The 27,697-nt window shown below is 47.7% G+C and overlaps 3 protein-coding genes across 3 annotated transcripts in view; 1 reads left to right on the top strand and 2 right to left on the bottom strand.

Annotated features, from left to right (window-relative positions):
• ZNF146 (zinc finger protein 146) overlaps positions 1-10,570 on the bottom strand; it is a 69,944-nt gene extending 59,374 nt beyond the window's left edge. Inside the window, exon 1 of the mRNA XM_019979147.2 lies at positions 10,448-10,570. The gene's annotated coding sequence lies outside the window, so the exon portion shown is untranslated. The remainder of the gene's footprint in view (positions 1-10,447) is intronic.
• A 128-nt stretch (positions 10,571-10,698) lies between these two features.
• On the top strand, positions 10,699-12,367 carry COX7A1 (cytochrome c oxidase subunit 7A1). The gene is made up of 4 exons (XM_019979169.2): positions 10,699-10,843; positions 11,543-11,629; positions 11,764-11,848; positions 12,229-12,367. The coding sequence occupies exons 1-4, from the start codon at positions 10,829-10,831 to the stop codon at positions 12,282-12,284; spliced, it is 243 nt and encodes an 80-aa protein (XP_019834728.1). The 5' UTR covers positions 10,699-10,828; the 3' UTR covers positions 12,285-12,367.
• A 527-nt stretch (positions 12,368-12,894) lies between these two features.
• CAPNS1 (calpain small subunit 1) lies at positions 12,895-19,938 on the bottom strand. Its single transcript, XM_019979149.2, has 11 exons — positions 19,792-19,938; positions 18,740-18,942; positions 17,725-17,758; positions 17,317-17,406; positions 17,090-17,147; positions 16,928-16,992; positions 15,574-15,642; positions 15,390-15,468; positions 15,133-15,249; positions 13,598-13,656; positions 12,895-13,406 (listed from the first exon to the last, which is right to left on the bottom strand). The coding sequence occupies exons 2-11, from the start codon at positions 18,931-18,933 to the stop codon at positions 13,380-13,382; spliced, it is 792 nt and encodes a 263-aa protein (XP_019834708.1). The 5' UTR covers positions 18,934-18,942; positions 19,792-19,938; the 3' UTR covers positions 12,895-13,379.
• Positions 19,939-27,697: the final 7,759 nt, after the last annotated feature.

Below are 27,697 nucleotides of genomic sequence, written 5' to 3'. Positions count from 1 at the left end.
CTTTACTCTTACTATCTATCATCTTATTTTTGACCACAAAGTTCAGAACTACCCCTGGTGTGAGAAGGAAGGGAAGGAGGGAATGGTGACTACTAATATGCTTTTTGGAAATCTGCAGAAAAGTTTACCCTGTCAAAGTTCTGAGTTTAATTTCATACTGGCACTTCTGCTTAGTAAAATTCGAGAGAATTTTATCTACTGCTAGAAAAACAAATGTTTGAGTTTCAGCTACCAACTTTCAGTGCATTTTTTTACAATTTTATTTATTTACTTATTTATTTTGGCTGTGCTAGGTCTTCGTTGGTGCGCAGGCTTTTCTCTAGCTGTGGCAAGTGGGCGCTACTCTCTAGATGTGGCGTGAGGGCTTTCCATTGCGGTGGCTTCTCTTTATGCAAAGCACCGGGCCTAGGGCACAAGGGCTCGGTAGTGGTAGTTCCCGGCCTCTGTGGCACAGGCCCAACAGCTGTGGTGCATGGGCTTAGTTGCTCCTCAGCATGTGGGATCTTCCAGGACCAGGGACCAAACCCGTGTTTCCTGCGTTGGCAGGTGGATTTTTAACCTCTCAGCCACCAGGGAAGCCCTCAAAATCCAACTGTACATGTTATCTGAACTAGTATTAATTGTGCTTAGAATGAATGGTTTTACTGTTAGAAGAAAAAGATTAATGAAATGAGATGTGTTCAAATTCCACTGCTGGATCAGAAAACATAAATAATGGCAATGTTGAGAAAAAACGTTGATTCAGCAGACTTCTTAGAGCAACATTATCAAAGGAAAAAAATACAAGACTGTAACACATATATATGGAATCTAGAAAAATGGTACTGAAGAATTTATTTACAGGGCAACAATGGAGAAACAGACATAGAGAAAAGACTTATGGTCACTGGGAGAGGGAAGAGAGGAAACTTACATTACCATATGTAAAACAGATAGCCAAGGGGAATTTGCTGTAGGGCTCAGGAAACTCAAACAGGGGCTCTGTATCAACCTAGAGGGGTGGAATGGGGAGGGAGATGGGAGGGAGTTTCAAAAGGGAGGAGATATATGTATACCTATGGTTGATTCATGTTGAGGTTTGACAGAAAACAGCAAAATTCTGTAAAGCAATTATCCTTCAATAAAAAATAAAAAATATAAGACTTTATCATGAAGATTATTTTTTAATGGTTTATCAAATATATAAAATTCAAGGAAAATGTCATGCCACAATATATTTCTCTATGGTTATATTATTACCAAAAAAAAAAAAGAGAGAGAATTTAATTAAAGACGCATGAGGGACATCCTCGGTGGTCCAGTGGTTAAGAATCCACCTTACAGCACAGGGGCACAGGTTCGATTCCTGGTCCAGGAATGAAAACCTCACATACCGCGGAGCAACCAAGCACCTGTGCCACAATCACTGAGCCCGTGCTCTGCAACAAGAGAAGCCAGAGCCACAAGAATCCCACACGACGCAACCAGAGAGTCACGCCCCCTCACCAAACTAGAGAAAGCCCATACTCGGCAACGGAGAGCCTGTGGGCCACAGCAAAGACCCAGCATGGCCAAAAATAAATAGAAATTAATTTTAAAAAAAGAAACATGGACATACAGCACACCCACCTGCTGCTATGTCCAGAGGATGCTGTGCTCTGCCGTCCAGATCACTGTTTCAGGACCAAGGCACTCAGCCCTTCATCTGCTTGAAGCGCTGGCTGGTAATGCCTTGCAGCTGAGTTCTCCCCAGTGCATGCTCTCAGCTAAAGAAAGATTTCTATTTGCAACTACGTCTGGTGATGAATGTTAACTATACTTGTGGTGGTGCTCATTTTGCCATATATACAAATATCGTCATGTTGTACACCTCAACTAATAGAACATTATATGTCAATTGTATCTAAATTTAAAAGTAAAAAAAAAAAAAGACAAAAGGTCAAATAAAGATTGCAATGTGATATCCCCTTTCTAGAGATGCCTTATACATGCACACATCAGAGATACTGTGAGCTTAGTTCCAGGCCACCATGATAAAGTGAATAACACAATAAAGCGAGTCACATCAATTTTTGGTTTCCCAGGGCATATGAAAATTATGTTTACTCTATACCATAGCCTATTAAGAGTACAATAGAATTATATCTTTTAAAAGTACATACCTTATTTTTAAAATCCTTTACTGCTATAAAGTGCTAACCTTCATCTGACAACGCAGGGTTGTCACAGACCTTTAATTAGTAAAACCCACAATATCTGCAAAGCACAATAAAGTGAAGCATAATAAAACAAGGTACGCCTGTATCCAGTTACTGGTTGGTGCTAGAGATTCCAGCCCCATTGTCCCAACTTGGAGAACTCTGAGAGGCCATCCAAACTCCCAGCTCCCCTAGGCCTGATGTAGAACACCCGAGGAAGAGGCCCTCCCAGAGCTTGAGATCCAGAGCTTGTTGGAGAGGGCATGGCTATGGCTCACCGACGGGCGAGAGAATGGTGGTGGTGGATCTTGCTGGAACTGTGCCACTTGGAACTTGTTGGAATGGAAATCCACTCCGGTGTGTCAGGGAAAGCTGTTTGAGGGGAAGTGTCTCACCCGAGGCACTCTGCTATAAAACCACCCAAAGAGGACACTTCCCTGGTGGTGCAGTGGTTAAGATGCCATGCTTCCACTGCAGGCGGTGTGGGTTCAGTCCCTGGTCCAGAACTAAGACCCCACACAGCAGGACTACGGGGGAAAAAACAAAGCTACTGGCCACTAGGTGCTACTTGGCTGCTCTGTACTTTATGCTGTGCAGCGCCCTGGTTCAGGAGAAGCTGAGAACACCGTGGGAACCTGGTGCCAGAAACTGCCCACACTGCAGGAGCTGGGCATCGGGGAAGCCAAACACACTGTAGGAGCCTGGCCACCGAGCACAGCAGAACGAGGACGCAGACCCCCCCTTTCCATTCTGCAGTGTCCATCCACTCTACTGATGAAACTTATCATCATGCCAACTGGCAAAGAAAAAGCTTTTTTTAATGACCCTATATTCATTTTCACGAAACAGACAAAAGGGTGAATTTAGAGCTGCTGCTGCTGCTGCTAAGTCACTTCAGTCGTGTCTGACTCTGTGCAACCCCATAGACGGCAGCCCACCAGGCTCCCCCGTCCCTGGGATTCTCCAGGCAAGAACACTGGAGTGGGTTGCCATGTCCTTCTCCAATGCATGAAAGGGAAAAGTGAAAGTGAGTCGCTCAGTCGTGTCCGACTCTTCGAGACCCCATGGTCTGCAGCCTACCAGGCTCCTCCGTCCATGGGATTTTCCAGGCAAGAGTATTGGAGTGGGGTGCCATTGCTTTCTCCAGAATTTAGAGCTAAAGGGCAATAAATCAGTAATCAACACTGTCTATCTCTTGGACTAATTAGTGTAGCACGCTCTACACCCATGTAAACCCCTATACAACTGCAAAATGAGAAACTTAGTCGTGTAACTAACAAGATACAACTGTCCTCATTACAAATGAAGAAATTCTCCCCCTTTCCCCTAAGTGAGATGCACAGACCCCAAAAGTCACTGTATGCATTACTGGCTATATTAATTACTCCTCAAGTCACAGTCTGACTGAATACTAGTTTAAGGCTCAATTGTAAAGTAACTTCCAAAAACTTGCATATAAACTAAAAATGTATCAAGGAAAGAGGAGAAAATAGCATGTACAAATAAATACATACAGTAGGAAAACGGACGACTGGCCATTCTTCGTGGCTCAGATGGTAAAGAATGCCTCCAATGCAGGAAATCCAGGTTCAATCCCTGGGTCAGGAAGATCCCCTGGAGAAGGGCATGGCAACCTACTCCAGTATTTTTGCCTAGAGAATTCTATGGACAGAGGAGACTGGCGGGTTATAGTCCATGGGGTCGCAAAGAGTAGGACACGACTGAGCAACTAACACACACAGAGGCAAATAAGAGACTTCACTGGGGGCCAGTGGCTAAGACGTGGGGCTCCCAACGCAGGGGGCCGGGGTTCAATCCCACAATCCACAACTATAAGAGCTTGCCTGCCATAACAAACAGCCAGCACAGTCAAGCAAGTACATGTTTTTTTTAAATAGGCAAATGGGAAATATGGAAAGCCACTACAATTTTCATTTTTGTAACCGGTCACAAGGCCATAATTGATAGCTTCCTTCTTCCTCAGCCCATTCTGTATTTCCACCACCCTCAGCCAGAATCTCATCTGCTCCAGGTTCTTTACCTGGTGGGGTGATCTGTTTTGATTGTCTCCTACTCACCCCACTGCTAAAGGAGGGTTCCTTTACCTTAACCTTATTTGTACTTACTTGCATCTGGTGTGACAGAGTATCAGTGAAACAACTTAGGACTTGGCACTTTCACTGCTGAGGGCCCAGGTTCAATCCGTGGTTGGGGAACAAAGATCCCACAAGCCATACAGCTCAGCCAAGGAAAAAAAAAAAAAAAAAAACTTCTATTTTGGGATATAGTGTATATAATTTTTCCATAATAAATCAACAGATAAGTTAGAACTCTACATCTCAATAATAAGGGCATATATCTCATCAAACCAAACCTACACTGCTGTGAAATACTAAGAAGCAATTCTTTTTAGGCCATCAAGTCTGGCAGAGATTTGATATAGTCTATTTCCTTAGAATACTGATACTGCAAACTTCACAATACTTTTTATTTATGTGACATATCAAGATAATTTTATGAGGAAATTCCCTGGCCGTCCAGTGGTTAGGACTCCATGCTATCACCAAGGGTTTGGGCTCAATCCCTAGTTAGAGAACTAAGATCCTGCAAGCTATGCGTACTGCCAAAGGGAAAAAAAAAAAAACACAAAAAGATAATTTTATGACACTTTAGTTTTACTTAAATTCAACTCTATACTCACAGGATTGAACATACCACCAGGATTATAACAAGGCATTATTAATCAGTACACATGAAACTGAAAATTTTGTAAAGGAATTACAAGCGATGGAGCTATAAGTATGACCAGAAAAGATAGTGGAGCTATTAAACTATTGGGAGAATTACAGGAATAATTCTTTATATGACAAAACTTTGGCACCCAAAGAGATTCTTCTGAATCTTATTAAATGCATTGTTTTCAAATGCAGTAAGAATTGTTAAAATGAATCTCATCAAAGAGCTGAATTAATGAAATATTTTGTTCAAACACTGGAGCTATTATACTGAAATGTGTTGATTGGTTGGGATCAAGGTGAAGTTTTGCACGTTGTCAGTCTTCTGGTTTCAGCTGTTCTGGGGTCTGTGTGCTTGAGGCCAGCAGTTTTCAGCTGGTGGGGGTCTGGTTCCTTACAGGAACAACTTAAGAAGGTGTGCCAGACCTTCATATCTTCAGGGAACTGGGTGTTGTGATTCTGCTATGTGACTGGTTTATAGTCTAAACTGTTACTGGCTTCCCAGTCCAACAGCTATTTCTTGTTTCTACATCTTCACATTTTCTAATCATTAACTCTTGAGCAAGCCTTTTGGGACTCTGGGGAGGACTAGGAGACTAAAGCAAAAGCCTTTTACTTCAAAAATCAGGGACACAGGGGCCTGTATACAGTTTCAAGCTCCATATTACCCCTAAAAAATGAACATTAATTCCTTCATATAATAAAGTTTTCAGTCAGTGTTCACATTTCCCCGTTTGGTCATATTATTTTTATATTTTTGCTTTGTTGAAAATATATACATATTGCTTGTTCAAATCAGGATCAATAAATATCACTGAATAACTGCTGATTTCAGGAATTATCCTTTTATGCCTGAGGAAGGCCGAGTATATTTTTGTACTTTTGTTGTTGTATTTGAGGGGTTATTTTTGTTTTGTTTTGTTTTTTACATGTATAACATTTCCTTGGAAGGACACATAATGACACAGAATGGTTCCCTTGGAGAGGATCACAGAGAGTGATCAGAAGGAAGATTTTTCTTCCTATGCACACTTATGAATTTTAAACCATATTGAACTCATGATCTACTCAACAACTGGGGAGTTAAAAGTAAATCTTTTCTAAAGACAAGTCCTAAAACATCTTCAAAAAGGATTAGAATGTGGAAAGTAGAGGTGGGAGGGGCTGTTTTCCAGACCTGCCACAAGATGGCAGCAGCGTGACACCAAAGCTTGGTTCTGGACTCTAGAAGGCTGCCTGGCGGCCATCAGTCTCCCTCCCCATTCAGGACAGGCAAATGCTGGTAGGTTCCTGCCCACCACTATCCTGAGCTGTGAAGCTGTAGCTGAGCTAAATCCCCATATTTCTGACCCACAGAGGCTGTGAAATGTTTACTGTTTTGTTACGCTTCCACATTTTGAGGTGATTTGTTTCTTGGCAGTTAGATACTAGACTTCACATTATTCCACCAAAAATATTTGAGTATGTATTTCTAAATTGTAGAGACTCACTTGGAGAAGGCAATGGCACCCCACTCCAGTAGTCTTGCCTGGAAAATCCCATGGACGGAGAAGCCTGGAAGGCTGCAGTCCATGGGGTCACTAAGAGTCGGACACGACTGAGCGACTTCACTTTCACTTTTCACTTGCATGCATTGGAGAAGGAAATGGCAACCCACTCCAGTGTTCTTGCCTGGAGAATCCCAGGGACAGTGGAGCCTGATGGGCTGCCATCTATGGGGTCGCACAGAATCGGACACAACTGAAGCGACTTAGCAGCAGCAGCAGAGACTCACTCTTAAAAAAAAAACACAACCACAATAGAAATAAAAGTTTAAATTATTTACTATAATAAAATATCCAAGCAGTCTAGTTAATGACACATGAAGTAGAGAAGTAGAAGTGAAGTCACTCAGTCGTGTCCGACTCTTTGCGACCCCAGGGACTGTAGCCTACAACGCTCCTCCGTCCATGGGATTATCCAGGCAAGAGTACTGGAGTGGGTTGCCATTTCCTTCTCTAGAGGATCTTCCCAACCCAGGGATCGAACCTGGGTCTCTGTAGGCAGATGCTTTACCATCTGAGCCACCAGGTAAGTCCATGACACATGAAGTATTTGAATTAAAAATATTAATGTCTGCAATCTATTTTAAAATAGATCAAAAAAATATATGGATGAATAGAGGTATAGATGACTAGTTATATGATAAGGCAAATGTAGCAAAGTGTTTATTATAGAATCTAGGTGGTGGGTATATGAGTGTTTACTAGAAGATTCCTTTACCCTTTCTGTATCTTTGAAATTTTTCATAAAATGTTGAGGGCAAAGTCAATCATTGGGGCTTCCCTGGTGGCTCAGTGGTAAAGAATCTGCCCACCAATGCAGGAGAGTCGGGTTCGATCCCTGATCCAGGAAGATCCCGAATGCCAAGGAGCAACTCACTCCGTTGGCCGTAAGTGTTGAGCCTGTGCTCTAGAGCCGGGAACCGCAACTACTGAGCCCACATGCTGCAGCTACTGAAGCTCAGTGCCCTCGAGCCTGTGGTCCGCAACAAGGGAAGCCGCTGAAATAAGAAGCCTGCAACCAGAGAAAACTCTCGCAGCAACAAAGACCCAGGAGAGCCAAAAATAAACACATTAAAAAAAATTTTTTTTAAGTCAATCATTGTTTAAATTTCCAATTGTCTCAAAAATGTTGCAGTTTTTTTTTGTTTGCCCATATCAAGATCCAAATAATATCCACAGAGTGAGATTGGCAAATATATAAGTTCTGTGTTCTTGAAATCACAGAATTTTGGTGCCTTTTTGTTATATCAATAAGCGTTCATGCTAACCCAGGGCAACAGAGTTTACATCCCCCAGCTGGCTCTTGATCCTGAAGTTGAACTCTTTAGTCTTGCAAGCTGATGAACCCATTCCTAAAGGAGACCTGAGTGATGGCGGCAGCAGCTTCTTTTTTCTTTTTAATATTTATTTTTAGTTATTTATTTGGCTGCACCAGCTCTTAGTTGCAGTATACAGATCTTCCTTGGAGCATGCAGGTCTTGTTTTTTTTTAGTTGCAGCATGCAGAATTTTTATTTATTGCATGCAGAAATTTTATTTATTGCATGCAGAAATTTTAGTTGTATCATGTAGGATCTAGTTCCCAACCAGGGATCAAACGCAGGTCCCCTGCATTGGGAGTGAGGAGTCTTAGCCACTGGACCACCAGGGGAGTCCCAGCAGCAGTTTGTGACTAGGGCTTCCTGACCAAGGTCAGTGCTACAGAGTGTGTTCTGGACTCTGTCCCTGTAGGGGCAGCTTCAGAGAACAGCCTTCTTAGTTCAGTTTTTACATGTCCTGAGTGTCAGTCCTATAGGACTAGCTTAAAAGTGAGGCATGTGTCTAGTGCAGCTACACAGAGCCCCACCCTCAGAAGTGGGGAGTCTAATCCTCTGCAGTTGCCATCATGTAATTAATTCCTTTTTATTTTTTATGAACTGCTGCTCATGCAACACACATCTTTGTGATTTATTTATTTATTTATATGCTGTGCTGGGTCTTCTTTATGGCGCCCGGACTTTCTCTAGTTGTGGTAAGTGGAGGCTACTCCTCATTGTGAAGCATGGGCTCTAGGTGCACGGGCTTCAGAAGTTGTGGTACACGGGCTTAGTTGCTCCGAAGCATGTGGAATCTTCCCTGATCAGGGATTGAACCATATCGCCTGCTTTGGCAGGCAGATTCTTAACCACTAGACCACCAGGGAAGTGCGCCACCTTGTAATTCTTCGTGTTATCTTTGAATTTGTGTTTTGTGTTTTATAAGTGAAGTCTGCTGGGACAATGGAGCAGGCATCGGGAACTTAGAGCCTGATCTGTGTGCATTCTCTCTTCCCACCACTCTGTCTCCCTGAGACAGGCAGGCAGTTCTGCCTCCTGAGGGCCTGGGCTTCAGGAGGGTCAAGGCCCACTACACACATCCCATGGCCTCTGAGGGCAGGGCAGAGTGGCAGCTACTCCCTCCTCAATTGGCAGTCCGTGGCATATTCAGCCGGTGACCAGCAGGGGCGAGTGTCCTGCCCACCATTGATCCCAGCTCCTATGTCTTCTTGGAAGAGAGGCTGCATCCCCCTGTAGGGAGCAAGCCTGTGAGGAGAGATGCCTTGTTTGACTTCACCTCAGGCCAAGGCATCAGTTGGTCCAGTGGTTGGTGGGGAGAGAAGGAGAACCTGGCAGCCAGCAGCCATGTGTACAGATACACAAAGTTGCAGGGCAGGTCAGCCAGGTGACTCTGAGAGCTTGGACTCACCCCAGGGTATCCCTTGCTCCAGGGAGCATGACAATGAATAGCACATTAAAAACACCATGACAAGTTAAGAACAATAATGGAAGAAAGGAAAATGCTTTATATCTTAGTATTTTTATTTTTTTAATATCTATTTATTTGGCTGTGCCAGGTCTTAGTTGCAACATGTGGGATCTAGTTCCCTGACCAGGGACCGAACCCATGCTCCCTGCACTGGGAGCGCAGAGCCCCAGCCGCTAGACCACCAGGCAAGTCCCAATATCTTATTATTTTTAACAGCGTTTTTTTTTTTCCTTCCTGCTGTTTGCTGTTTGAACGAGGGGGTCCCACATTTTCATTTTGCACAGGGCCCCATACATAAGTTCACAGTCCTGCTTAGAGGGCACTCCTTCAGCCTTTCCAACCTTTCTGGTATCCCAACCCAGAGCTTTCACTTTCACGCATTGGAGAAGGAAATGGCAACCCACTCCAGTGTTCTTGCCTTGAGAATCCCAGGGATGGGGGAGCCTGGTGGGCTGCCGTTTATGGGGTCACACAGAGTTGGACACGACTGAAGTGACTTAGCAGCAGCAGCAACCCAGAGCAATTTCTGTTTTCTTCCCTGAATACTGATCCTACACAGCTGCAGATAACAGGGGACAGCTGGGGGAATGAGCCCATGTGTGGCCACTTCCTGGATGACTGGAAATATCTAAATGAGTAGAATCTAGGAGGAGCCCTGAAGTCCTACTTGGTTAAGTAGGTGGGAGTGACCAAGTTACAGAACATTTGGCTTATATTGTATATCCTTTGACAAATATTTATCAAATCCACCCATTTGTCAGGTGCTGAGGATGCAGTGGAGTCTAAAGTCAACAAACAGAGCAACTACACTGTTTTCCAGGGTGAAGAACTGAGTGTGGAGGTGGGGATAAGATGAAGAAGCAAAGACGGTTGCTATGCAGCGCAGTCATTCTGTGCGCATGTTTAACTTAAGCAGTCGGCTACATGGGTTCACAATAAACAAAGATAATGACAAATAATTATTTAAACAAGCAAATTATCCTGCCTTTCATTCCACTTAATAAGCAGCGTATGCTCCCTCCTGTATGAGAAATGGGCGTAATCTACTTCTTTGGGTCTCGTATCTCATCTGGATGTGGTGTGAGTTGAGTGTACTTTCCATACAACGTAGTCCCTGAACCCAAAAACGAACACTGACATTTAGCCAAAGCCACAGCCATCTGTTACAACGTGGGAGGAAAATGGTATAACGAAAGACGGTGTCTTACCTTCCTTTAGTTGCTCTCAACATCAACCGGATAGGGAGAGATCCGAGGAACCCAACGGAGGAACTGCACTTGCCCTAGCCGGATACCTCCGCAGAAACAACCCAAAAATGTATTCTCTGGGACCGCTTTCCTCTCCGCGTGGACCAACAGAATTCTGAGATGAGTAACAGATGGGTGCTCCAACCATTCGGCACTAGGATGAGGGGATGGGGTTGCAGCGTCTTCCCCGCCCACCTATTGGACGAATCGGAAAGCGTCCTCCGGAGCCACGGTGTCCTGGGGCGCGCGGGGGGCGTGGCCTGGGACTCCCCCAGAGGGGAGGGCGCCGTCTGTCCTTGGGCAGAGAGGGGAGGTGACTCCGGCCGAAGACGAGGACACAGGATGAGGGCCCTGCGGGTGAGGGCCCCCCAAGGGTCGGGTTGCGGCCCCCAACTCGGAAACTCTCAGCAACTCTCACCCCTATCTGAGACTCTCCCCCAATTCCGGGATCTGGGGACTTGGAACGTGAGCCCTCTTCAGGGCTCGGGACTCCCTCCTAATAAGCCTGGGGCCCCTCTCCCTAGCTCCCAACCCAAAATCTTTTGAGACAGCCGGGGACCCGTTAACTTGACCGAAAGCGCAGAGTTTGAACTTCCTCCCTTCATCCAGGGCTCCCTTAGCATTCCTTCCCCTCTCCCTAACTTCTTAGGCTGCCGGGAAATTCCCTAAGCACCCCGATCCAGCCCTGCCCTTCCCGCGACCTGAGCTCCTCCCATTAACCCTGGGAACCGAAAAGAAAAAAAAAAAAAAAAAAAAACCTCTCGGGACTGGGACCCGCGGAACGTGAGCCTTCCTTCTGGGTCCGATCCTCTAGACGGTCCGATAACCTTCAAGCCAGACCCTCTAGGCACGAGTCCCGTTCATCTAGGCCTTTCCTGCCAGGACACCCTCCCCTACTCGCGCGGTCAGTTCGCATCTTGCCTTTGAGACGCTCCCAAGGGACAGAAGTGTCCCCCAAGTTAGAGCCTGGGAAAGTCCGACACCCTCCCCCCAAAGGGACTTCCTCCGGGACGCCCCTCCAGACTCCCCCAATGTCCATCCATCCCCTCTGCACAGGTCTCCCAAGCGCTGGTCCGCTCCTTTAGCTCAACCGCCCGGAACCGCTTCGAGAACCGAGTAGCTGAGAAACAGAAACTCTTCCAGGTGGGCGGAGCGAGGGAGGAGCGGGGGAGGAGCCTGGGCCGCCCGCTAGGTCCCGAAGAGAAGTTGGGGGTGGCAGGAGCTTAAGGTCTGCGGTGCTGACAACGCCTTTCTCATCGTGTGCCCCCAACTTCCAGGAGGACAATGGCCTCCCGGTGCACTTGAAGGGCGGTGCAACAGACAACATCCTGTATCGAGTGACGATGACTCTGTGTCTGGGGGGTGAGTTGCAGGGCCTGGCTCGGCCTGAACTGCGGGAAAAGGCGGCGGGGCTAGAGATGGAGAGGGGAAGGGGCGGGTTCTGGCGCTAGGGTTTCACCAGAGAATTGGATTCTGAGCTGGTGTGGGACCCTATGGGAGCCTGGGCTGACAAATACGGAGGGAGCAACCCAGGGCTTGGGCTCCTGTCCCAGGAAGGTGGCTGGGCTAGTGATGCATCTGGGGAGAAAGCCTGAAGCCTGGTCTGTATCAAGGTCCAGCATTTCCCCAGCTGAAGGGCAGTTTGGGAAGGGACTCGAGCCTGCAGCACGGGGTCAGAAGCAAGATGGGGCTCAGGGAGGGAACTGGGGCCTCATTCAGTATCCCTCACACTCCCTCCCTAGGCACTCTCTACAGCCTGTACTGCCTTGGCTGGGCCTCCTTCCCTCACAAGAAGTGAAACCAAGAAGTCTGCAGGACCCGAACAGGCATCAATAAATGTGCTGGTTTCCTGGGGAACACAGCCCAGCTCCATGCTCCCTATTTGTGCCTCCTAGCCCATCCTTCCACCAGCAAGTCATCTCTGCCCTGTGGACAACCCTGGGACCCTCCTACTAGACCAGGGTTATCCCTAGATGTCACTGCCTCTCAGCCCTCCCAGAAGCCCCAAACAGCATCCCTGGGCTGTCCCCTCAGGGTCTGCGGACCTGCTTTGTATCCTGGGATGGCAGCCCCTCTCCCTGCAGAGGCCCGGGGGTGGGGAGGAAGATCCTGAGCACAGTGTGGGACACCAGAGAGGTAGAAGCAAGTGAAGACAGACTCATTCAAGCACAGAAGCTGAGAGGGGCAAACAGGGCCCTGGGGGGCACAGCCAGGGGGACACTGAGACCTCCCACAGATGGTCCAGACTTCTAGTCTTGGTTTCCATGGGATGTGAGCGAGATCTCAGCAAGAATAAGGCTACAGCTCAAATGAGAAAAAAGACTGGGACTAGGAGACACATACAGACAGCCTTCCTCTGCCTCAAACAGAGGCAGAGCCATCCCCCAATTCAGAACAGGAGGCAGATCTCGGAGAGAGCAGCAACTAGGGTGCATTTATTTCCTCCTGGGCCTGGCAGCCTGGGAGCAGAATACAGACAAAGGCACTGGGGCATGTGGCCCTGTTTTGGCCTGGAGTTCAGGTGCCCGGGTGGTAACTGAATGGGTGTGCCTGGGTATGAAGGGACTGGAGTGATCCTCCCAGAACTAAGAGAAGGGCCCTTGGGGTGTGGAAGCCACACAAATGTTGGGCTTGGCACAGGTGCAAGAGAAGGGTTATGGAGTAGACGAGATGGGTGTGCTGGGTGGGGGTGACTTGAGGGGCAAGGCGTGTTGAAGCATGTTGGGCCCTGGCTGTTGACTGAGAATCCAGGTGCCAAGGGCTGAGAAGACAGAAAGGGGTCAGCAGGACCCACGAAGATGTGACTGCAGACAGAATCAGCCCTGGGGGAGACCGAAGAGTCCAAGGTGACTCCTACAGCAAGGTGATGAGGGGGCAGGCCTGGGGCTCCCGTTCAGGAGTACATGGTCAGCTGCAGCCACTGGGGAAAGGAAGGGACAGACAGTGAGGAGCAGGGAACCCAGGAATACCAGCAGCCCTTCTCTGCTCTCACCCAGGGGTCTTTGGGAAAATGGGAGGGAGGGAGCCCTAGCTCCAAGCTGGTACATGGGGCTGAGGGGAGGGGCCCCCTGCTAGGATCCCACATCCCAGGGTGGAGATGGGGGCTCTTACCTCCTGGATGTTCACCTGGATTTGTCCAGTGCCATCTTTGTCGAGAGATTTGAAGGCACCTGGGGAAAGGAAGGGTTGGTAGGACTGGCTTTTAGGAGTAAAATATACTAATATATGATAATACTAACAGCTAGTAGTCTGTCTGCTCTGGCAAGCACCTGTATAAAGTGCTTTCCATGTATGAATTCATTTAATCCGATTTTAGGAGATAAGTGTCATTTTAAAATAAGGCACAGAAAGGTGAAGTGATGTGCCTGTGTTACATAGAGAAAAAGGAAACTGGGATTGGAACCCAGACTGCTACTCATCTCAATAATGGCCTCCATATCTTGACCTTCACGCCCCTCATCACCCTCTGCCCAAGCCCCAGCCCCCTACCAACCTCTAAGCTCCACACCCTCCAGTTCCAGCTAAAACAAGCTACTGGAAGGAGGCTCTGCATTTCCTGCTCCTACAGTCTGTGTGGTCCCCACTCCTGCCCTGAAACTCATCTCCATGTTCCCCACTCACAGCCAAACCTGTATGTAAACAGGTGCCCACAGAGCCTGTGTGGCTCTCTCTCACTCACGGCTCAGTTACCACCCACAGGGATCCACACGTGTGGTACCCTGGACACTCCACTCGCAGCTGGCCCTCTTCCTGGTAAATCCCAGGCCATTTCTTGACCCTCTCATATATGGCTTTTAGCATCATCTGCCCTGTTGTCCTCTCCCACCTTTCCTTCATGTCCCCAACATACCTGCCCCTTTTCTTCCCTGCATGCTCTTAATATACTGTCCGCCCTGGGCTCTTGGCATGCCAGGAGATCTTCCTAAAGGAAACCTGAGACCCTGTTCTTCCCCTGCCTAGACCCTATTCACTGTCCCCATTAGTGTCTGATGGGGACACCTCCAAACTTGGCATTCACAGCCCTGCATGGCCTGACCATCCCACTGCTCCTGCCCCCTCTCTCAGACAAATGTGAGTTCAAATTCTAGCTTTGCAACTTCTAGCTAAGTGGCTGTGAGCAAGAAATTCGCCTCCTTGAACCCTAGGTTCCTCCTCCATGAAATACTCTAACCCAAATCACCAAGATCACCATTTCCTCTTTCCTTTCTAGGCCTTCACACAGGCTGTTCCCAATGCAACACTGCTCCCCACTCGCTTGCTGGGGTCACTTCTTACCCATCAGGTCTCAATTCACACATGCCCTCCCTCCTCCAGGAAGGCCTCCTTGATCACTTAAGCTACGTCAGCTGCCAAGTTTGAAGAGCTCCCAGTCACAAGTCTAAACCTGATCTACCCTGATCTTCCCCTCACAGCCCCCATCACTCTGCAAAGGCTTCCCCGATCCCAGACTTAACCATCCCGAGCGGTCACTGTCTGGTAATTTGCCTCTCCTGTGGACTGTGAGCAACATCAGGGCAGGAACATGGGCTGTTTCAGTCACTGCTGTGCCCCTAACACTGCCCACCTCAGTGTCAGGCTCAAAGGAGGCTTGGCTCAAGGAGGCTGGACAAATCCCCACCTGGGAAGAGAGCTAGGGTGTCACTTACGGAACATGGCATCCAGTCTGACCAGGCAGCTGATGAAATTGTCAAAATCCATGTTCCCTCCCTCATCTGAGTAGCGTCGGATGATCATGTTGTAGAGATGTTCATTCAGGCGGAATCCTGAGAATGATTTAGTTACTAGGTGTGGGGGCCACATAGCCAAACCCTCTCCCAGCCCCAGGATTCAGGCTCAGACCAGAGCAGTGGGGGCTGCCTCACCAGTCCCACCCCCAGTCCCACCACGTTCCTGCCAGCCACACCTGCTGCCTCAAAGGCCCCTGGGAGTTCACTGCTGCCAATGGTCCCTGAACGGTCAACATCAAACTGTTTGTATACGGCCTGTGGGGACAAGGAGGTCAGGATTCAGCTGGGCCTCATGGGGCGTGGCATTTCCAAGGCTTGGGGCGCTGTCTTTGTGCCAGGCGTTTCAGAGGCTGAACACACCTGCCACTTTTTGATGTTGTTCCACAAGTACTTGAATTCTTCGAAGCCCAGTTTGCCAGTCGTGTCACTCTGGTGGGAGGGTGTTAAGAATAGCCATACCCAGAAGTGTGGACAGTGTACACGATGATGGTAAGGGCCAAGCAGGGGAGCCTGGGCTAGAAGCCCAGCTCCCATCCCACCCTCGTGCCGCCACCTTGCGTGCAGCTTCACTGTTCGTCTTGCCCATACGTACTTTAGTTTGTATTTCTAAATGATAAAGACTCCCTCTACACATAATCACATGAAATCCTCATTTATAACGTTCTTTGATAGTAATTCAAACTTATAAATGTTAGGACATGTAAAACACCAGGGTACCTTAGAACTCTAGGGAAATGAGGTGATAAGAGTAAATACCTATGCATTTGTGATAAAAAGTGAATGAGATATTGGTATAAAGCCCTCACTCAAGGGCTGGCACTTGATAAATTCTTAGTAAATAGCAACAATGGCCAAGACTTATCACATGACTTCAGATACTGCTAAACTTCTCAGGAACATCACTTTTCTCACTAAGTCCTCAAGATACCAGCCCCATCGGTATTGTATCTGGGTGACAGAGAAACAGCTTCAGAGCTGAAAAATCTACCCGGGTGAGATCATAGTAACAGTTAGTGTGTGCAGACCACTTACTCTGTGCTACCCATTGTGCTAAGCCTTTTGCATGAAACGCCAATTTGGTATCACCATTCTCACTCACCCAGTTTTATCGAGAGGGAAACCGAGGCACAGAGAGGTTCGATAACCTTGCTAGGGGGCTGAGCTGCATTTGTTTCACCCTAGACAACACATGTATGTCATCACATGACATGCATATGTGTGTGTCTATAATGCTTTGTGCAGTATGTGCCTGTGTCCAAAATCAGTGAATGATGTGTGTTCCCATGCACACGCCTCTACATATCTTCATGTAAGTGTGTGTGTGCGTGTGGGCAAACCTATGGCAGTTACAAGGTGGGGCTATAAGGTTATAAGGTCAGTTGAATGATTGCCTCTCTAGGTCCTGGTTTCTTCATCTGTAAAATGGAATATAATAATCATACCTGTCTAACAAGGTGGCTGTCAAGTAAATATAAGTAAAGTGCCAGTTATGACAGCTGATGTTATTATGTATTGCCACATGTCCATAGGTGGGTGTGTGTTCTAATGTACTCATGTCCACATCTGTGGGTATGAAAGCTACACCCTGACTGCCCCAGCCACTCTTGCAGAAAATCCCTTCTTGGGAATTCCCTGGCAATCCAGTGGTTAGGATTCGTAGCCAAAGAAAATTCCCTCATCCCCAAGTTCTCCACCAGACTACCCTCAAGGATACATCCATTACAGCCACCATGCTGCGACATGTGTCAATGCCAAAGCCATCAGTCTTCAGATCAGGATCTGTGGGATACAGGTCGAAGGTCAGAGGCCAGAGATCACAACTACCCCAGCCACCATGCCTCCAAACCTGCCCTGTCTGCTGCCCCCAGTCACTCACGTCGGGTCACCACTTTGTTGAGAATGTTCATGAGTTCTGTGGCGCTGACCTCCATGTCCTGGGGGGAGAAGTTAGGAATGGGTCAGGGGTGACTGAAAGGGGTCTGAGGGTGTGATGAAGGAGGATGGGAACTTTGGGATTGCCATGGTGGAGTGTACATGTAAAGGGCAGCCCAAGGGAAGGCATGGAAGGGTTAAGAACGGGTCTAGGGTCCCCTGTTTACTTACATCTCCAGCCAGCTGGGCAAAAAGCCTCCGGAACTGCCGGACCTCCTCACTCTCATTGGCCTCAATGTTGGAGTAATGTGTGCGAGGGGGCTGCAGAGGGAGGAGATTTCAGAGCAGGTAGGGGGAAGGGTGCCCTGACCGGGACAGCGGTAGGTTGGGAAAGTCTGAGTGGGCTGAGTGGTGAGTGATCAATGAATGCGAGGTGGGCAATGAATAGGAATGGATATAGCTAAGTCCGCAAAGAGTTGGATATGACTTAGCGACTGGAAAATAATAGCTAAGTTTGAGGGTGTTACAAGGGAGAGATTAAGTGAGATAAATTTCATAAGGAAAGGGATGGGGCTTCTTCAAAGGGACAAGGAGGGATGTTGGAAAAGGCCTCAGAATGAGAAAACATGTGGGGCTTACCACGGGCTCTGGGTTGTACTGCGCAGCCGCCTCACTGAAGGAAAACATGGGTGGGGGGGGGGGGGGTAGTTAGTACCAGGAGGCGGGGCCTCCAACCGGCAGCCAGCCCCCAGACCCCAGCCCTCAACCCCTAGCTCGCCACCCTACCTACTTGCTCCCTCCACCCTCATCAGTCCTTGTCTTCACCTGTCCCTATCCTTGCCGCCCTGGTTGTTCCCCCACAGTAAGATCCCCCTTGCCAGGGCACACCTACATAATGGCAGATTCCTCAAAAGACCCAGCCCCTTCGAGGGCTTGCCTCATAGAAGCTTGGCCCCAGCTTCCCGGGGCCCCAAACCTCCTGGGTTCCACCTGTGTAGGAACCTACTCCATCGTTATGGCTTCTAACGTTTGTGTCTTCTCAATATCCCACCCCAGCTCCATTTGTTCTCACCCCTTCAAAGTATTACACTCAGTGGCTAAGACCTACCAGGCACCTACCGACCCCTACCCTCCCTTCATTTCTGCTACTGCTGCTAAGTCGCTTCAGTCGTACCCCTTCACTAGGACATTTTTAATCCAATCAGTTCCCAGCCCAGCCTTGCCCCTCGATGGACTTTTCCCCAATCCTGTAAGGGCAAGACCTCTTCTGAGCACACCTCATTGACCCACCTACGAGGGCCACGCCGTGCGCACAAGGCTAGCCTTGCCCCCATGAAGTGATAACCAGCCTCATTGGCTCCGCCCCCTTAACGTTTGTCTCCAGGTTAGCGGAAGTAGGCCACCCCAGCCCCATTAAGCCCCACCTCACAAAGCCCCGGTGGTCCCATCAGACTGTGTCCCCTCAATAATCAGAGTACCCCCATGTCAAGCTCCGCCCCCATGAACTCATTAAGGTCGGCCCCCTCAAAGCGGGTCTCCTAGCCCAGGCCGGGCCCTGCCTAATTAAGGTTCCTGGTCAGTGTCCAGGTTACCCCATTCTATTGCTGGACAAGCCTCCTCCTCAGGCCACGCCCATCATCAGGCCCCGCCTTACCTAATGGCGCTAATGACCCCGCCCAGGATGCGCATGGCGGTTCCGCCGCCGCCACCGCCGCCGCCGCCTCCGCCTCCGCCGCCGCCTCCAGCCCCGCTGATAAGGCCTCCAAGCACATTCCCTAGACCCCCGCCCAGGCCCCCGCCTCCTCCGCCGCCTCCGCCACCCTTCAAGAACGAGTTAACCAGGAACATGGCTGATTCCTGAGAAGGGAAAAAGGGGTCAGATGGCTGTCTCGTCCCTGAGCCCGCCCCTTCCCCCACAAAAATACGCATTTCTGACTGCTGGACGTGAGGAAGTAATATGAAGCCTCTAGGCGGAGACCCATCCTCCGGCTGGGGCTTAAGGACCCATTCGGGGTGAGGTCTGGGCTTCTGGGGAGGTAGTTCTTGGACGGTGGCATAGGGACAGAAAATCAGGTTTGAAACCTCCTTCCGTTCCAAAGGTCCGCATCTGGCTTGAAAAACTCTGGACTGAGTCTACGCATAGGCATCATGAAGTACCAGGCACTGGCCAGGTCAAGTGGGATTCTCAAGGTGGGGGCGTCCCAAGCTAGCGCTCGAATCTGAGATCCAGAGCCCTAGAGGTTTGAGGCGGGTCAGAATCGTGGGTTAGAAATTCTCCGCCTGGAGGCCCCTGAAACAGAGTTTAGGAAATCCAGAATGTGGGTTTACAGATTTAGGTGCAACCAGCAGTGAGACTGCACTCATTGCTGGGTCTGTGGGTTCAGGTCTAAGATTTTAAGTGTTGAGCCCCGGGGCCTGGGATAACGGAGTTCCTGTTAGAATTGAGAGGACGGATCGTGGTCCCAGAGGCTGCACCCAGGGCTGACTTTACTGGGTACCTCTCCATGGGCTCCTATTTTAGATCCTGAGAGGAAGGGTGGAAGAGTCCCCGGGGCAGGATAACTAGGCCGGACAGATCTGGGAGCTAGAATCTGAGGCCAAGGGAGTGGTGGATCCCTGAGGCTAAGATTTTACGATCTCTTCGGGTCTGGAGGCCTCCAGGGCCGGAATTACAGAGTGCAGGGGGAGTCCAGATTGGGCGCTCACCGCCTCGTTCGCGCGTCCACGGGTCCGCTCGTCGGTGTAGCTCTGGGGCCTCCGGCTGCGTCCGGCTCCGCAGGGCGGGGCGGGTGACTCAGGCTGCCAAGGCCGGGTTAGGCTCTGCTGGGTGGCCCAGCCCGCATCCGCCCGGTCCTAGCGCCGACATTAAGACTGCGCATGTGCTTGTCGGTCCCGCCTCCTGTGATTGGGTGCGGCTGCACAGGCTCCACCCTGCGTTTCCAGTGCCTTGCATTCCCGACACCGCCCTGAGTTGACAGATCTGAGGTCTTTCTCTACTCTATGCAGTCCCTAGGGAACTTGGGCAGTCATCGTGCCCAAGGCGACCTAGTGTCGATTTTCGCCCGAAAGCCTGCTGCCATCGTCTCACAGATGTGGCTTTCGGTTTCCTCTGAAAAGGACTCCTGATACTTGTCTTGGGACAAGACTTGGGACTTGTCTCCTATCCCAGCCTTGTCACGACAAACAGCCACAGTTTGGGACCACAGTCTGGGACAAGTGCCCGCATCTATGGCGGGGATCCTGCAGGCAAAGCCCTGATGGTGGTCCAGTTTCACCTACAAATCGGACAGCCTTGTGCCTCCTGCATCCACACCCCTTGACCCTCTGAGCCAAGACCCCTAGAATTATTTTTCCTGGACGGGTCCAAGTGTAGTCTCAGTCTTCCAGTCTCTAAAGAGGGGCCCGGATACAGGAAGAATCCGCTGCCCACAGCCTGGATTCTGAAGCTGGACATTCCCAGGGTCGGTTGGTGGCCGAGGTGGGGAGTGCAGCTGGGAAGGAAGATGGCAAAGGAGGCCACCTTTGGAACCCTTTCGCTTGCTCTCTGCTTCCAACCTGTAAGCGCCCAGGACTTTTTCAGGGTCCCTCGGAGAGAGCTGTCAGTCTGTCTCTAGCCCTTAGGCGCTACTCTGGAAGCTGACTCAGGTTGGGGTTGAATCCTGACTTTGCCCCTTAATAACTTGGAATTCCAAAACAGTGACCCGAGCCATGATTTTCTAATCTGTAAAATGTAAATAAAGGTCTCCACGCCCCACTCTCTAGACTCCTCACAGAATGAAGCAGTAAACGCTTAGTCAAATAGTAGCCATTATCCTCTGTGTCTGTTCCTTCCTCCTGGAGCCCTCTTGGTTTCCTGAGGTAGACTCTTGCTCTTCCTTAGTTAATACAGTAAGTCCCCTACATACAAACCCTACAGTTGCAAACTTTCAACGATGCAAATATGTGTCTGCATGTCCAATCACGTAAGTTAGTTCACCTGTCTGGTGTACGTTGTCAGGTGCATGTATCCTCTATAAGCTGTTTTGCTTTTGTGTACTTTACAGAACTGTATAGAGTGGGCTTCCCTTGTGGCTCACCTGGTAAAGAATCTGCCTGCAATGCAGGAGACCTGGGTTCGATTCCTGGGTTGGGAAGATCACCTGGAGAAGGGAAAGGCAACCCACTCCACTATTCTGGCCTGGAGAATTGCACGGACTGGACAGTCCATGGGGTCACAAAGGTCCGACACAACTGAGCTACTTTCACTCACTCACTCACTCACTCACTGTATAAAGTACAGTAGTATAGTATGTTTATTTCCAGCCCAGGATGTCCGGAAGCATGCATAAAAGCATGCATGATGTACCTGGTACTACTGTACTTTTTAAGGTACTGTACTGTAAGATTAAAAATGTTTTCTTACAAGTTGAGAAAGCCTGTGTGCAGCAATGAAAATCCAGTGTGGCCAAAAATAAATAAAATATTAAAAATAAATTTAATTTGATTTAATAAAATTAAATTAAAATTAAGAAATATTTTCTTTATTTTTTGTGTTTGTTTTGTGTTATTTGTGTGAGCAGTATTATAAACCTATTACAATACAGTACTTTATGGCCATTTGTGCAAAGAGTCCGACATGACTGAGCTACTGACACTTTACATGTATTAGCTCATATGTCCTCATAACAGTCTTCGAATGGGTGCTATATATTATCTCCATTTCACAAATAAGTAAACTGATTCTGAGGGTAAACTCCCTAGCTTGTACTCTTATTTTTTTTATTATTTAAAATTTATTTGACTGTGTCAGGATCTTTGTTACATCATGTGGGATCTTACGTTGTGCCCATGAACTCTCTAGTTGTGGTGTGCAGGCTCTGGAGCACGTGGGCTCGGTAGCTGCGACATGCAGGCTTAGTTGCTCCTCAGCTTGGGGGATCTTGGTTCCCTTATCAGGGATCGAACCTGTGTTGCGAGGCGGATTCTTAACCACTGGACCACCAAAGTGTTAGTCAATCAGTTGTGTCAGACTCCTTGTGACCTCATGGATTGTAGCACACTGACTCCTCTGTCCATGGAATTCTCTAAGCAAGGATACTGGAGTGGATTGCCATTTCCTTCTCCAGGGAATCTTCCTGACCCAGGGATTAAACCCAGGTCTCCCACATTGCAGGCAGACTCTTTACCAGCTGGACCACCAGGAAAGTCCTAAACCTGTACTCTTAAGCACTACTGAAACTGAGCAGGACTCTGTGACGCTCCTGGACATGGAAGCCTTTGTGTTCCCCATTACTTGTTTGTAGGAAATAGGCTTCAGCCTCCTTGACCTTCCTTGAGTTCCCAAAGGGCAAGTTCAAACAGTTGCTAATCAAGGAAGAATGAAACATACATACTTCCCATGAACAGTATAAAAAGGCAAAAAGATATGACACTGAAAGATGAACTCCTCAGGTCGGTAGGTGCCCAATATGCTACTGGAGAAGAGTGGAGAAATAACTCTAGAAAGAATCAAGAGACAGAGCCAAGCAAAAACAATGCCCAGTTGTGGATGTGACTGGTAATAGAAGTAAAGTCTGATGCTGTAAAGAACATATTGCATAGGAACCTGGAATGTTAGCTCCATGAATCAACGTAAATTGGAAGTGGTCAAACAGAAGATGGCAGGAGTGAACATCGACATTTTAGGAATCAGTGAGCTAAAATGGAAAAGAACGGATGAATTTAACTCAGATGACCATTATATCTACTACTGTGGTCAAGAATCCCTTAGAAGAAATGGAGTATCCCTCATAGTCAACAAAAGAGTCTGAAATGCAGTACTTAGGTGCAATCTCAAAAATGACAGAATGATCTCTGCTTGATTCCAAGGTAAACCACTCAATATAACAGTAATCCAAGTCTATGCCCCAACCAGTAATGCTGAATAAGCTGAAGTTGAATGGTTCTATGAAGACCTACAAGACCTTCTAGAACTAACACCCCCCCCCCTAAAAAAAATGTCCTTTTCATTATAGGGGACTGGAATGCAAAATAGGAAGTCAAGAGATTTCCTGGAGTAACAAGAGATTTCCTGGAGTAACAGGCAAATTTGGCCCTGGAATACAAAATGAAGCAGGGCAAAGGCTAACAGAGTTTTGCCAAAAGAACACACTGTCAAAGCAAACACCCTCTTCCAACAACACAAAAGAAGACTCTACACATGGACATCACCAGATAGTCAATACAGAAATCAGATTGATTATATTCTTTGCAGCCAAAGATGGAGAAGCTCTATACAGTCAGCAAAAACAAGACCAGGAGCTGACTGTGGCTCAGACCATGGACTCCTTATTGCCAAATTCAGACTGAAATTGAAGAAAGTAGGGAAAACCACTAGACCATTCAGGTATGACCTAAATTAAATCCTTTATTACTATACAGTAGAAGTGACAAATAGATTCAAGGGATTAGATCTGATAGAGTGCCTGAAGAACTATGGACAGAGGCTCATGACATTATACAGGAGACAGGGATCAAAACCATCTCCAAGAAAAAGAAATGCAAAAAGGCAAAATGGTTGTCTGAGGAGGCCTTAGAAATAGCTGAGAAAAGAAGAGAAGCTAAAGGCAAGGGAGAAAAGGAAAGATATACCCATTTGAATGCAGAGTTCCAAAGAATAGCAAGGAGAGATAAGAAAGCCTTCCTCAATGATCAATGTAAAGAAATAGGGAAAAACAATAGAGTGGGAAAAATGAGATCTCTTTAAAAAAAATTATAGATACCAAGGAACAGTTCATGCAAAGATGGGCACACTAAAGGACAGAAATGGTATGGACCTAACAGAAGCAGAAGATATTAAGAAGAGATGGCAAGAATACACAGAAGAACTATACAAAAAGATCTTCATGACCCAGATAATCACGATGGTGTGATCACTTACCTAGAGCCAGACATCCTGGAATGCGAAGTCAAGTGGACCTTAGAAAGCATCACTACAAACAAAGCTAGTGGAGGTGATGAAATTCCAGTTGAACTATTTCAAATCCTAAAAGATGATGCTGTTAAAGTGCTGCACTAAATATGCCAGCAAATTTGGAAAACTCAGCAGTGGCCACAGGACTGGAAAAGATCAGTTTTCATTTCAATCCCAAAGAAAGGCAATGCCAAAGAATGTTCAAACTACCGTACAATTGCACTCATCTCACACACTAGCAAAGTAACGCTCAAAATTCTCCAAGCCAGGCTTCAACAGTACGTCAACCATGAACTTCCAGATGTTCAAGCTGGATTTCGAAAAGGTAGAGGAACCAGAGATCAAATTGCCAACATCCGCTGGATCATCGAAAAAGCAAGAGAGCTCCAGAAAAACATCTACTTCTGCTTTATTGACTATGCGATGCAGGGGGCACAGGTTCAATCCCTGGTCAGGGAACTAAGATCCCACATGCCACAGAGCAGCTAAGCCCACAAGCCAGAACTAGAGAGTTCATGCACTGCAATGAAAGACCCTGCATGATGTAACAAAGTTCACACAAGACCCAATGCAGCCAAAAAAAGAAACAGTAGTGCAGCTTTGGGACAGGATCCTCTTCTCCCTCAAGGGATTCTATCCCTCAAGGGATAATACCTTTGAGCTCTGCAGAATTAAAACCTCCACCCAATGGAAGATGTTAGATGCTTGATGAAACATTCTTCATTCCAGAGAAGCTCATCAGGAGACCACCAGGAGGTCAGATTAAAGGAGTGCAGGCTCTGCATACTCCCTGATCCTTATCAGCAACCCTGCCCTTGAACCATCACTCTAAAACTCCTCACCAAGTCCTCCTGAGTTGGTACACAAGTTTTGAGGGCACGAGCCCTCTGTGTCTCCCTTTGCCTGGCAAAGCAATAAAGCTATTCTTTTCTACTTCACCTAAAACTCTGTCTCCAAGATTCAATTCAGCACTGGTGCACAAAGGCCAAGTTTTTGTCCTCCTACCCGAGTGTATTGACTCTTCGATAATATAATGAATAATAGCCCAAATAACAAGGTCACAACAGACAAAACCCCAGTCACAGCAATGCTTCCTGAGGGCTTGTTGGGGCTGCTAAGCAGGCCTTATCTATGATACAGGATCTAACAGGAGAGAAAATGGAGGCTGGGTCAACTTGCCTGAGTTCACAGAGAGTGGCAGGACCAGATCTGAACCTGGGCTTGGCTGATGCCAAAAGTTTGCTTGATGACTGATCTGGATTCCTTTCTGACCACACCCTTCCCTGCCAGTCTGAGTAGCTTCCTCCTCTGCCCTTTCCCTGGCTCACTTGCTGCCAGGCCTTTGCATGGGCTGTGTCTGGAACACACTTCTGCCTTGTTTGCCTGGTGTTGTAACCACTCAAGCTTTGAGTGTCAGCTTAGGAGTCACCTCTTCTAGGAAGCCCTCCCTGACTGAGCCCGAGACTGAAACTGAAGTTTGCAGTTACATGCTTGTAGCATACATTCTCATAGCACTCACTGCCAATTATAATCATCTAGGTCTGGCTCCCTCATCTCTCAATTCTGACCAGCTCTAAATCTTAGTCTGCCTCTCTAGCCCACTCATGCCGTCGTGGATCTCCCTCTTTGGTTGTTGTTGTTGTTCGGTTGCTAAGTTGTGTCCAACTCTTTGTGACCCCACGGACTGCAGCACGCTAGGCTTCCCTGTCCTTCACCATCTCCCAGAGTTCACTCAGATTCACGTCCTTTGAGTTGGTGAAGTTATCTAACCATCTCATCCTCTGCTGCCCTCTTCTTTTGCCTTCAATCTTTCCCAGCATCAGGGTATTTTCCAATGAGTCAGCTCTTCCCATCAGGTGGTCACAGGATTGGAGTTCAGCATCAGTCTTTTCAATAAATATTGAGTTGATTTCCTTTAGCTTAAATTCCACCTCCAGGAAATTTCTTGGTGGTCCATTGGTTAGAACTCTGTGTTTCACTGCCGAGGGCTAGGTTTCAACCCCTGGTCATGGAACTAGGATCTTGCAAGTCACACAGCATGGCAAAATAAATAAATAAATTCCATCTCTAGGCTATCAGCTTATGCCCAGGTTTCTATCTTCAGCCCAGATATTTCTGTCTTTAGGCTTCTCCATTCTGTATCCTACTCACTGTCTCCACAGGGGTCTTAGAGATGTGTCGAGCTTAGGACATCTTTACCTTCCTCCTCACCTTCCCCAGCTAGCTTAATGGCATCTCTATCATTCCAGTGACTGAGATCAAATACCCTAGGTTGGTCCTTTAAAAAAAATATTTTGTTTATTTGGGTGTGCTGGGTCTTAATTAAGGCTCGAAGCATCTTTTAGTTGAGGAATTGGGGATCTAGTTGACTTCCCAGTAGTAGCATTTAAAAGCCAGTGCAGGATGCTCAAAGCTCTAATCTTCTGATGCTCTCAGGTTGCCTAGGCAACCCTGGAAGCTATGCAAGCACTGAGGTGCCACAGGAAGGAAGCTAGCTGGATCCCTAAGCCATGGCAAGGAGCACATCTGCCAATTTCTGTGAGCAAGAAATCAATTTTGAAGTGCTAGTCCACTGAGGGCCAGAACTCATTGTCACCACCATATAACCTAGCCTACTCTGACTGATGCATGTAAAAGTAATTATGATGCCATGAGTTAACCAGAGAGATGGGATTGCTTGTCCAACATCATACAGCTAGGAAGTACCAGGGTCAAGATTCAAACCCAGGAAGACTGACTTTGTAGCTTACGCTTTTTTTTTTTTTTTGTCATGCTGCCGGGTATGTGGGATCTTAGTTCCCTGATCAGGGATTGACCCTGCATCCCCTGAAGTGGAAGCATGGAGTCGTAACCACTGGACAGCTAGGGAAGACCTGTGGCTTATGCTTTTAATCCTTACAATTTGCTGCCTCAACGATGTTAATGTTACAAGGCCACCACCAATTAATAAACTCAAAATAGTCATAACTACCTTAGCTCATGTTTCCTGAGGGTTTGATGGGACCAGGCTGAAGTAACAGCATTTTTATAGACATGACTTGCCAGGCCTCTCACAACCCTCTTAGAACGGAAGTAACATGAAAAGAAGTGGAGGTTCAGAGAGGTAGAGTCATTTGCCTGAGGGGATGGCAGAGTCAGGTATGAACCCAAATGTAGTTGATGCCAAATTGTTCCACGATGACTAATACAGTTTACCGTCCTTTTACCTCACCAGTGTATTAGTCAGGGTTTTCAAAGAAAGAACCAATAGGATATACGGAGAGAGAGAAAGAAAAAGACTTCTTACAGGGACTTCCCTGGTGCACCAGAGGCTATGACTCCATGCTCCCAATGGATCAGGGAACTAGATCCCTCTGTGTACTGCAACTACAGATGCCTCATGCCATAACGAAGATCAAAGATCCTGGGTGCTGCAACTAAGATCCGGCACAACCGAATACATAATTTTTAAAAAAGAAGAATTCAGATCTGTGTGGCCTCCTCTTGAATGTGGGTGGATTTGTAATCACTTTCATCAATAGACAGTGGCAGAAGTGACTTCTGAGGCTGAGTCAGAAAAGGCCATGCAGTTTTTCCTTGGTTTGCCTACAACACTTGCTCTGGAGAAAGCCAGCTCTCATGTAAAACGTCCAGCTACACTGGGACAGCCATTATGGAAAAAACATCTGAGGTGCTTTAGTT

The sequence above is a fragment of the Bos indicus genome, chromosome 18, assembly GCF_029378745.1.
Source record: "Bos indicus isolate NIAB-ARS_2022 breed Sahiwal x Tharparkar chromosome 18, NIAB-ARS_B.indTharparkar_mat_pri_1.0, whole genome shotgun sequence".
Taxonomy (NCBI): Eukaryota; Metazoa; Chordata; class Mammalia; order Artiodactyla; family Bovidae; genus Bos; species Bos indicus.
Note: the sequence above shows the minus strand (reverse complement) of the source record. Positions and strands in the feature narration are given on the sequence as shown.